This window comes from Manduca sexta, unplaced genomic scaffold, assembly GCF_014839805.1.
Source record: "Manduca sexta isolate Smith_Timp_Sample1 unplaced genomic scaffold, JHU_Msex_v1.0 HiC_scaffold_1841, whole genome shotgun sequence".
NCBI lineage: Eukaryota > Metazoa > Arthropoda > Insecta > Lepidoptera > Sphingidae > Manduca > Manduca sexta.
The window spans coordinates 1-12,448 of record NW_023592746.1 but is presented as its reverse complement, the minus strand read 5'-3'; the positions used below and the strand labels follow the sequence as shown (position 1 = coordinate 12,448).

The 12,448-nt window shown below is 47.4% G+C and overlaps 1 protein-coding gene across 1 annotated transcript; it reads left to right on the top strand.

The window, feature by feature from the left end:
- Positions 1-222: 222 nt before the first annotated feature.
- LOC115451355 (unconventional myosin-IXb) lies at positions 223-6,339 on the top strand (the record flags this gene model as incomplete). The annotated part of the gene is given in 10 exon segments (XM_037445594.1): positions 223-411; positions 524-723; positions 808-1,894; positions 1,980-2,009; positions 2,011-2,205; positions 2,409-2,642; positions 2,644-2,724; positions 3,260-3,487; positions 3,693-3,878; positions 4,188-6,339. Coding segments are annotated over 10 exon segments (2,541 nt in total), but the record flags the coding sequence as incomplete, so codon positions are not given.
- Between the last annotated feature and the right edge of the window lie 6,109 nt (positions 6,340-12,448).

The window sequence follows — 12,448 nt, the reverse complement described above, 5'->3', positions numbered from 1 at the left end:
ACTAGACGTGAATTTAAATTCTTTACTTGCCAATACTTGTTTAGTTACCCAGATTAAAGGTGAAACAAAATGTATGAAAATGGACCTTGAGGTATCGCCTTAAAGCACATTTTTTTAGACACATTTCTGTACATTTTTTGGTGTTGTTGATGAGGCTTGAAGCAGATTGAGTCCGGCGACGACCGATTCGAGTTCAATGTTAAGTGGTTTTGTGATTGGCAGGCCATCATCTTGTCGGGAGTGTCGGGGTCGGGCAAGACGCACGCGTCGATGGTGCTGCTGCGGCGGCTGTTCGACGTGGCGGGCGGCGGGCCCGAGACAGATGCGTTCAAGCATCTTGCCGCCGCCTTCACCGTGCTGCGCGCCCTCGGCACCGCTGCCACGCCCGCCAACTCACACTCCAGTCGCATTGTAAGTCATATTATACTCGTACAATACACATTCATAACTCGTAACTCGACTTCTGACACCTCATTCCATAGTATTATCAGCGTTTATTGATATTACACTTTGTGACCACCAGGGTCACTTCATCGAGGTGCAGGTGACCGACGGCGCATTGTACCGTACCAAGATTCACTGCTACTTCTTAGACCAGACCCGCGTTGTGCGGCCGCCGCCTGGCGAGCGCAACTACCACATCTTCTACCAGATGCTGGCCGGCCTCACCCCTGACGAACGCGCCCAGCTTCACCTTGAGGGATACGGTCCCCAAGATTTGAGGTATATTTAAAGTACCAACTAATAAAGATCATTATACCTTGTAGTGTAAATACCATAAATCGTTGTGTATCGCATGGCCAATAGGTACCTGGCATCTCCGCACCAACGTCGCGCGGAGCCGGAGGACGCGGCGCGGTTTCACGCGTGGAAGACCTGTCTCGTGATCCTCGGCATCCCATTCCTGGACGTAGTGCGCGTGCTCGCCGCCGTGCTGCTGCTCGGCAACGTGCAGTTCATCGAAAATACCGAGGGCGGCGCCGAACCAGGCGGCGAGGCCGAGCTGGCCGCCGCCGCCGCGCTGCTCGGTGTCGCCGCTCCGGCGCTGCTCCGCGGCCTGGCCACTCGCGCCCCGCCGCGGCGCTCGCTGGGCACCGGCACGGCGCGGGGCCCGCGCGCTGCCGCCACGCCGGCCGCCGCCAGCGCCGCGCGCGACTCCTTGGCGAAGGCATTGTACTGCCGTACAGTCGCTACCATCGTGCGCCGGGCTAACTCACTGAAACGACTAGGCTCAACGTTGGGAACGCTCTCGTCGGACTCGAACGAGTCCGTGCATGGTCCGGAGGCGGCCCGACGCGCTCTGTCCGCGGGGGCCGCCCGAGCCGCGCGGGCGGGGGCGCGCTCGATGGCGGCCCTCAACGACGCTGTACGTCACGCCACCGATGGGTTTGTAGGCATCCTGGACATGTTCGGGTTCGAAGACGCAGCGCCTAGCCGTCTGGAGCACCTGTGTGCAAACCTTTGTGCGGAGACCATGCAGCACTTCTACAACACGCACGTGTTCAAATCGGCGGCGGAGTCATGCCGCGAGGAGGGCGTGGCGTGTCCGCTGGAGGTGGAGTACGTGGACAACGTGCCGTGCATCGACCTGGTGTCGTCGCTGCGCGGCGGGCTGCTGGCGGCGCTAGACGCGGAGTGTGCTGCGGGCGGGTCGGCGGAGCAGTACGTGTCGCGCGTGCGCGCCGCTCACCGCGCGCACCCGCGCCTCGCCGACGCGCGGCCGCCGCACGCGCGCCGCTTCGCCGTGCGGCACTACGCGGCCGAGGTCACCTACGATGCGGCCGACTTCCTCGAGGCCAACCGTGACGCGGTCCCAGATGATCTGCTTGCCGCCTTCGACTCCGCCACTTGCGAATTCGGTTTCGCTACCCACCTTTTTGGCGCCGAACTAAAGGTGCCCATTAGTTTGATTTATTGCTGTATTTTCATTACCTATCTACACTGTGACTTAAGTTATTGCTATGTTCGTTTATGTACAGGCGTTAGCGGCACAGGGTGGTGCGGCGAACGCCGGCGGCGGTTTCTTCTCGCGCTTCGCCCACCGTGGCAGCCGAGGGAGGGTCCACGCTGACGCAGGACTTTCACACGCGACTGGACAACCTACTGCGGACACTGGTGCACGCGCGTCCGCATTTCGTCAGGTGTCTACGAGCTAATGCCACTGAAACACCTATGCTTTTTGAGCGCGCCACGGTTGCCAGGCAGGTCAATATCGAATCCCATGTGGAAATTTTAGTGCCTTCGAATACTAACATGCTATCAGTACCTAAACGAATAAAAATCATACTGGCCCTACAACTAGTAGTACCTACAATTTTAAGTAACTTCGGTTCGGTTGTTGTTTTCTAATGAAAGGACATACAATAACAGCGTTGATATTCGTATAAATAGTAAAATGTGTTTTCCAGGTGCGCGCTCTACAAATCCTGGAGACGACGCAGCTGATGGCGAGCGGGTACCCGCACCGCATGCGTTTCCGAGCTTTCAGCGCTCGCTACCGCGCACTGTGGGGGCGCGGCGCGCGGGGCGAGCGCGGGGACCGCGGGGAGAGGGCGGAGCGCGGGGAGCGCGGGGAGCGAGCGGAGCGCGAGGGGGGCGCCGAGTGCGCACGCGTGCTGCGCTCCGTGCAGGCCGCCGCCGCGCTGCTCTGCGCCCGCGTCGCCCGCCGCCGTGCGCTGGGCGCTCGGCAAGCGACACGTGTTCCTCAGCGAGGGCATGCGACAGGTTACCACTCACCACTTCGAATATCCGCATTACAAACTAATCAACTTACCACAAATACGGCATTCCTTTTACCCCTATCATGTGCGCACTTCTTTGCCAGAGACAGCTATTCTGGGCTACTATCTCCCTGAAATAAAATCGAATAAAAAGAAACTCACTACAATAGTATTGATATTACAGACATGGGCATAAATAGAGACAATTACCAGAAAGGGCCTGTATCGTAAATAAATTTTGACTAGTAAATTTTTAGTAGTAGTAGGTTGAGTCAAAATGCTGTGGGTGGTCATCAGACAATTCTAGGATGGCCACGGGCCAACGAGACCTTCCTCTATACATTCCTATGATTAAGATTATAATTAAACAGAGAACGGAATCGTAAAATGCGCGAGCACCTGAGGCTGTGTAAAATTTTACTATTAAGTACGTTATGCGTAGCTCCAACGTCGGTTGATTCTATAAAGCAAATATATTCATTGTTGAAATGATTACGTGTAGTGGAGGCACGTATGACTGTATGAGTGTTATTGTTTAGGTCCTGGAGCGCATGCGCCGTGCACGACGTCAGGCAGCGGCGGAGTGCATCCAGGCGACGTGGCGGCGGCACCGCGCGCGCCCCCGCCCCCCGCCCGCGCCCCCCGCACCCGCCGCGCCCGCGCGCCCTCGCCCCGCGCCCATCGCCGGCACGCCGCCCCCAGAGCCACCAGACAAGTGCGACCCCGCGCTCGTCAAACGTACCTGCTCCCTCTTCGGTCTCGACTTGGTAAGCATCATTGAAAATTATGGGTTCGTTGGTAAGGTTAGGTAACAACTTGTGAGAGTCTTTTTTGCAGTTTTACTTGGGAATGAATTCTACTAAAGGAGTCTATTTGGCATGAGTCAAGCGACTGCCGTATCACACCGCGTGCCACGCACATTGCGAGGTGGATGTATGTGTATGCGGGTGCAGTAACGGGCGCGTGTTGCAGGAGCGGCCGCCGCCGCTGCCGGCGCCGCGCGCGTACGTGGTGTCGGGCGGCGTGAAGGTGCGCTACCCGCAGCAGCGCACGGCGCGCGCGGACTGGGCGGACGAGGCGGGCGCGCGGCTCCGCGCCGGCGACCACGTGCTCGTGCTCGGCGCCGCGCGCTCCGGCTCCGGACACCTCGCCGTGCAGGTGAACTGTCCAATGGCACTATTACAGTTATTTCAGCCGTTAAGTTTGTACATATCGGGATGTGGAATACAGTGTGACTCTTTTTAAGTTTAACTTCCCTCGCATAAATAAGTAAAATTCCTACAGCATAATATAACTTCTTTAATATGTTTACGGTCTATACAAATATATCACCTTTGCGAACTAAGTTAGAATAACCTAGCTTAGTATTCGATCTGCAGTCGTATATACATGGACGGTAGTTAGAATAAAACAATTTTAAATGTTGTATCAGACGAGAGCATAAAATGAGAAGTGTGTGTGTCGCAGCTGTGCGGTCGCACGGTGCAGGTGCCGCACGCGGTGCTGTCGCCGCCGCGCGCCGCCGTGGCCGCGCGCCGCCACCCGCCGCCGCCCGCGCCGCCGCCGCCGCTCGCCTGACCGCGCGTCCGCGCGTCCGCGCCACCGCAGCACGGCGGCTGAACGAAACTGCTCCATCACGAAATCGGAACAAGATTTCTTACTAAAAACTTCCTTTTACAAACGTGCCTTATATAATAATATCGAAATAGTATCGTGTAAATATTAGGATAAGTATTTATATCGGCTCCGTAGCGTGCGACTCCGGACGCGACACTGCCGCCAGTGCGGGCTACACACGTGCTGTTGTGACACAATGATCGGTGCTGTGTTCCGTCGGACTGTATAGGTATTAAAGTAATTGCTCATATTATTATATTAGGATATTCCGATTTTGTCAGTTGCTATGTACTAATTTTAGTTTGTTCAAATACAAAATATATAAATGCGCATGTAGTCCAACGATTTTACTGCTAATAAATGACAATGTTACGAATGCAATTGTGTGGCCCGCTTGACGTCGCTCGTGAGTGACCAGTATTTATATATCGATGTGCAATTACACGGCTGGCTTTAATTGTTGAAGACTGGTGACGCACGGCGCGCGGCGGCGCTTGCTTTTCGCCAAGATTTACAGATAAGAGCGTTAAAAACAGTTATTACGCAGTATTATATAAAACCGTTCGTAAATTACCACTAAAAGTAATACCCTATCAGATATTATTGTATATATATAAAGGATCGACATTTGGTACCTAATGTAAACCACACAGAGTCAATGTTATTACATTTGTGATGTCAACGGTTACTTTTAGGTATTGATAATCCTGCGTTATACCAGTACAGGTATATTAAACTATCATGTTAAAATGTGCATGTAAAATATATTGTAATAGATGTAAAAAGGCAGATACGTTTATATATATTATGACGCTGCGAGAACAATAACAGCCTGTGCATAAACTGTCGCATATAAGTATAACTCCTTATTGAACTGCTAAACTCCGAAATAAGCATTTTTTTTTCATTTAGGTACTCTTAAATTTCACATTAGTGAAATGTAGTTTTCTCTCTCCAAATATAATTATTATTTAGCTGTTATGCTAGACAGGCGAGGTGGGCTGTTGTTGTGCTCGTGGATCGAGTTCTACCGCTGTGAATGAGATGTAGTCATATGCGTCGCGTGACCGGAGGTCGGAGCTCGTGCAGCGAGTTTACTAACGGTGCTATTTGAGTTGTGTATCGCGAGAGTAGCTCGTACTTTAGTTTATATTAAACCTTCAGTATTCTTCAGAGACGGCGGCTTTTTCTCTGCTATCTATCAATTCGCCCTCTTGCAAAAATCATCGAACATTCGACACATAATAATAGATACTTGCTTTCTATACACAGGTGTTATCGATGATTTCATTTGAAATTAAACCAATTTTCCGGATTCTATCGCGGTTTTGTGAATTTTATTTTTCTCCCGACGTTTCGAAGACTTTGCAGCCTTCACGGTCCCGAGGGGGACTGATGATTTAATTTATTCAAATGTATTATAACTAGTAGTTTGTTTTAGCTAGTATTTTCGTTTGTTAAAATTTTACTACTCATATACAGTACCTATCCTTCAAGTGGTCACCGCCAACAATCGGTGTCGCTCGAACGGTAGGCCACGTAGTCTTCACCGTTTCAACATCTGATATAGTGAATTGATATTGTCGTAATGCCTGTGTATAAGAGGCGTGGTTGAGTGGACACAATCCAGTGTTAGATTACAACACAGTAGTGTTAGAGCGATGCTCCGCGCGGCGGTCTCTGGACTCCGCGCAAGTCGCCATGCTGTGTTTATACTCACTAGTGCTTTCCATTTTACGCCAGCGCGAGTGCAGTTCGCAATTAAGATGACAAATCAACCAATGCCACGGAATATGTACAGTATCTGCAATCACATCCCCGTCATCAAACAGAATCCAGCCGTAACATCCGACGCAAGTTATCGCCGCGGCTCGCTCCCGGCTGTTCCAAGCTGCTCATGATAGTATTGTAAAACCACAAAGCTTGCCAATATGAGTCTGATTAATGTTTTAAATCTAAACTTTTTCAATAAAATTTAAGGTACAAAAAGAAAATAAATGTGTATAAGTATGATTTAGAGTTTTTATGTCGCTTCAATATGGTAGTGGACAGTGATAACTGTAATGTATACTTTGTGTTGTGGTAGTTCAAGACAATATAATGTATCATCCACGATCTATGTTCACCTACAATATTACTTAAAAATATGAAATATATTATATATCCGGATAAATAAAAACAATTCATAAATGGATGTAAATTTAATAGGGTGGCGGCACACGACGCGGGATATGTGGTAAACAAGGAGGATGATGTAGGACACGTGGGTGAGGCGGTGGCGGAGCTGCCCAGTGAAACTGCGCGTGTCTCTATACACATATCAATTTATTCCTTATAACATGTATATATAGAAAGTTAAACTTGTTTGTGTGCAGCTGTTTGCAACACACACACGCGCGCGTCATCTCACACTGCCACTCGCGTATAAAAATCTGTTTATTGCCTTGATTTTTACCTACATGTAAAACATAACAATAATATACGTAATACTAAAAAGGCAAAGGAGGCGGCTCAGCTCGTGCCGATATATATTTTATAATTTTGAAAGCAGACAACAAATAAATCCAGATTAAATATTGCATAGAATGTGGGCAGTGTGAGTGACATTTTACAACGTTGCCATTATAAGACGTAAATAGAATATAATAACATTTGCACAAGTTATAATAGAACATAGTAAAATAGCTGAACAGTGAACAGCTACGTGCGGTAATTCTCTCGTTAAGTTGTATGACAGAGACGGCGACAGTGCCGCGCTCGCTCGCACGCACGCACCTGCGCACGCGCACTCGCCCTTCACTAGAGGCTTACTCATAGCTAATACATTTACATCACAGACGTGTCCGCCGAAGACGACCATCGCAAACATTACAATATAATTTAATTCAACAACGCTTTACAAAAATACAATTGTCCTACTCCGTTTACATGAACAACACTAGAGTAACAAAAATCTAAAGGCGTCAGCAAAGCCGAGGGCGACACTCAACAGAGGCGGAACACGACGCGAGCTCTAGCGAAAATTTGGCCACTGTCATGTTGAAGTAGACGTGCCGCTGTCACGTCAGCGTGTCGGCACGCTAGCACGTCAGCACGTCGACTCAACGCAACTGTTCAAATTTATTTAAGATTAGCGTCAACGAACGGAGTGGTAGAAAAGTTTAATTCAATAACTATTTAAATTTTAATACCCTCTCATTTTAGAAAGAATTAAATGAGTACTTTTTATCAAATGCAAAAATACCGTAGAGTTACTAGATTATAATAATGACAACCGTAAGATATATGAAATTAGTGTGACTTTCAATTATTATAGAATATAGTGTTGTGGCGGTCACGCCGTCCGTTCGCGCTAACCCACACCACATACATACATAACATATTAAATTTCGACATTAACAATATATTAAATTACATAACTATATAGTTAATTCAGAATTCATTTTATAATAAAATATTTGAACGACAACATTACGGATAATTTATTAAAAACGAATAATTTTATCATAATATTATTATTACATACATATTATAATACTGCGGTACTTAAGTATAAAAAATCATTCTGTCCATGACGTCAGGTCGAAGCAGCCGATGCGCAGAGCACATTGTTACTCTTACTGTAATATTCGTTTTGCTGTCCACACAGGTAGGACAGCTCGGCATAATGATTTCTCATACTGTGTCGGTACACATAAACTATTCACGAGTATAATATAATCACAACGTATCGAGGCGCGCAGTGAGTCGCCTCTCACTACCTTGTGGATTATGAGAGCATCAGCGACATCTCCTTCCGTGTATGTACCCAGACACATGAGTCACAGTATACCCAGTACTACGCCATGAATGTCCGCCGACACGTGGCTATCGGCACTACTGTGACGTGCCTCGGCCGCGGCGGCGACACACTGCGCCCTCTGGTGCGCCGGCTAACACGAGGCGATTCTAATCAGATCACACAGAATCGAGATAGTACAGTATATCAAATGTAAAAAGATCAAAAACCTATAGCTAAACGTTAGAGCAAGTGCTAAAAGAATCGCCACCACGTGTCACTCGCGACCCCCGACTAGGGCCGAACGCCAGAATCGATATTTTTGAACTGTCGACACTCCACAATTAAATATCGATACTGCTGATACGTGATACTTTAATGAAAAATATCAATACTTTGGCCCACATTTTACTCTTGTGAACAAGAATGTTGTAAATTGCAAGAAAAACATTACTCGAGACATTCCAAAGTCAAAGGAAAATTTGAGTACATGTATATGACATTATAACTCAACAAACAATCTATATGAGGCTAGATGAATCATTATTTTTGTAAATATCGATATTTTCATTTACTATCGACGAATTGATACATGGTAGCAGATCCTAGTTGACACCGATATTGTAGGTTCGAACTTTCGCTGCTGAAAAACCTCCATAACATTCATAGGCGCGGTGACACGTGACGCTATAAGTTTTACCAAATCCTTACCCTAGTGGTTATGTCATATAATAGGTACAACATAGCTCCAGAAAATAACCGCTACGCGACACTACGCCACACCATAAACCAAATACACCCAACATTATAATTATAAAAGCTATTAGATCTAACGAGCATGGATGTGCATGTCTTTGTATCACCACCGGAGCCTGCTCTCCGGTACATTACAGTATAAACTTTATAATAAGCGAAATAACACAACATGCAACAGTTTCATAGTACGCAGTACGAACGCCTCACGTACGTTATCTATATTAATAATATAACCTATGTCCACACTCGTGCGCTTGTCACATCTTGCATTTATGTCGTATGGCAACAGCGTCGGCGCTAGTACTCGAGCAGAATAAATACGTGGCAAAAATTCCATTGCATGAAGTAAAAATGACGGTCAAACACTATGAAGCGAATTAAGGCATTGAAGTGCAACAAGAATGCGTAGGACGATTCGGCTAAAACCACGTCTACAACCAGTTTATAGGCTCGTACGATAAATTGTTTGTGTTATCGACAATGTAGACATTATTTTAGCGAGCGTGGGCGTTAAGGCAACAGGCTCTAACCAACCTCTACCAAGAATGAATCTCTATGTTGCTAAAGCCCAGTGCTCGACGCGACAACACAGGACATTGAGGAAAAGCGCAAGAGTGTGGAATCCACTAGAGGGCAGTGCATTTGCAGTGAACACACGCTATAAGGCAGTGTTGGTCTCGCCAGAGCGGCGGCTGTCCCCGCATTCAATACACTCACATATCTACACGCGGAAAACCTTCGATATTGGGCGCACGGGCTCTTATACAATCTAGCATGTCCGTACATTACATCACACATAATTTTACTAGAATACCAGTACTTGCATGCCGATTGCCGGCTTACCAGTGCCTACTCTGCACCTGCTGTTATATAGTGAATCAAGGGCTACACTATAGCGGTACGAGGGCTGATTACACGCATCGCGCAGGAATGTCGAGAGCCGCGCATGTGATCTGTCGGTAATGTTAGCTTCACTCGCGATATACAATCCAACCATTCCAGATACATAATCATAAATCACACGTCCGGGAGGGAGCACGGGGGGGACCCGTCGTCATCGGCCGTCGATGATCGCTCGCTATAAATAAATAGTTTTGTCCGGTGTTTCGGCGCATCCTGCGTATTGATTACACATTAAATAAAAATATAATTTGGCTCCCGGCAGGTCGCGGCCGCCGCGTGGAGCTCGGCAACCGCTATTTATACCGATTTATAGCTCCTCGTGTCGGCCGCGACGACGTCGTTCGCGGTCGTCGGCGGTCCCGCACCGGCGGCGTGTTCGCTCTCTGTTGTACAAACAGGTCGACGAGGGCAGCGAAAGATTCTTCAACACAGCACCGTAAAAGCGTCACGGGACGAGCGCTGTCCATGCACAGAAACATTAGAAGGTGGTGTCTCTGAAGCAGCCCGCGAGTCCCGTGCGGAAGAGGTCGCAGAGGGCGCGGGGCCGGGCGCGGCGCTAGTCCCGTGCGATGGGCGTGCTGCACGCGGCGGAGGGCGCGCCGCTCAGCGGGGACGCGGCACGCCCGCCGCGCCTCCGCCGCGCTGCCCGCCGCACTCCCCGCCGCGCCGCTCGCGCCCGCGCCCGCGTCCGCCGCGCTCTCCTCCGAACCGCCCTCCTCCGCGCACATCGACACGAACACGCTGCTCTCCGACACCTCGCGCACGCAGCGCCGCTGCTCGGCTGCAACGTACACACCACATAACGATCACTTATGGCGCCTTCGATATTCGCACGGCTGCCGCGCGATGGTCGCGCGGCAGCCGTGCGAGTAAATGCATAAAAATGTACACAACCAAAATGACGCTAAAATGAAACACCTACAATCATTTTATTTACCGCTAAGTACCGCACGGTGTAACGCGACTGTCTTTTTTATGGATTTATCTTGCTGCATGTTGGTCACGCTGCATCCGCGCATATAATTTGAAAACGACCTGACATAATATTATTATACAATCTAAAATAATTGTAGGAATTCAAAACATAACTTAACACTAGATCAGTTATCCAAAACAGCAAGAAATATGCAAAATTAAACCAAGTACACACGAGAAAAACTACTTTCCCACCCCACTACATGACAATATTAACATATCGCCATACCAACACATGTTTTAATTTCAGTGCGCTGTCGTCTTCATTTATTTAAAGCCCAAAATAAACAATAAATGTCAAAATCTATATAGGTATAGAATATACTTTATAGAATATATCTTCTAATAGTTGGTATCCACATAAACTGAACATATTGGTTATTTGTATTAATTGTAATTTACTTGAGTCAGTATTGGATGGTACGATGGTGAAGTGCCCTAAGGCCCGATGTATCGCTGATCACTCATTTGGCAGTTACATAATGATGATATTTTTGGACGCGGAATCAAACTATTTGCGAGCCCATAATGCGGCCCGAGAATATCCCGATACATGATGTAACGCGGCGCGATAAATCTCCTGCGTCCATAAATGCGTGGCGGGCGCATGCGGGCGGGGCGCGGCCGAGTGCCCCGCTGTCTATACTCCTATGTCAAACTGATCAGTGTATTGCTAGTCTAATAATTATTGCTCCTGAATTAGTGACAGCAGCATTTTTCCATTATATCTGCATTATGGTTTGGTAGCATTTAGTATTTTTTTTATAAATACTAGTCATCCGGTGGCCGAAATTCGATTGTCAAGTTTATATTTATACACATTATACATAAATTTTATTTCTCCGGACTCTTCTATATGAACTTTCATCATGTCAAATCTCATAGACTTTAGTCCGCACAATGTTCTTAAAAAGAGGTATAATTTATGATCTTCGCGTATTTATATATAGAGCTTACCTTACAATCTACCGGAGACCTATTATATTCCTTCTTGAAGTCTAATTCGTAAGTGATCATTAAAGTGAACTATGAAGTGACCATTAGGGTAGATACACGACTATTGGTTTACATGTATGGTGTACGTACCGATCATGTTGTGCAGGTTGTCGATGACCACCTCCGTGTTGTAGGTGGCGTCGACAGCGCGCTGCAGGAACGATGTCCACGTGCTGAGCTCCGCCTCCTGCAAACATTAATCAAACACTCTCAACTGGTTACTCCACACACTCACCGCACACCTGTAGTCTTGTATGATATGCAGGTATGCGACGGAATACTCCCAGTTCGTGGAGCTCACTTCCATCTTACGATGGTATATAGCCATTGGAAGCCTCAATTTCAACCAAATCATTTCGTGTGTTCCAAATCATCTATCTTCTTCTATCTTCTATATCTATTCTATATCTATATCTTCTTCTATACTTATAATAAATCTGTAGAGAGGTCAATTCTGTACATGAAATATATATCCAAAATAACTATCAGGGGATGATTAGGGATCGATACTGATGCCAAAAATGCAATTAGTAAAATTTTTGTCTGTCTGTCTGTATAACCGTTATAGAAACAAAAACTACTCGACGGATTTTAACGAAACTTAGTACAATTAATTTTCATACTCCCTGTGCTGGTTATAGTATACTTTTCATTACGCTACAATTAATAGGAGCAGAGCAGTGAAGGGAAATGTTGGGAAAAC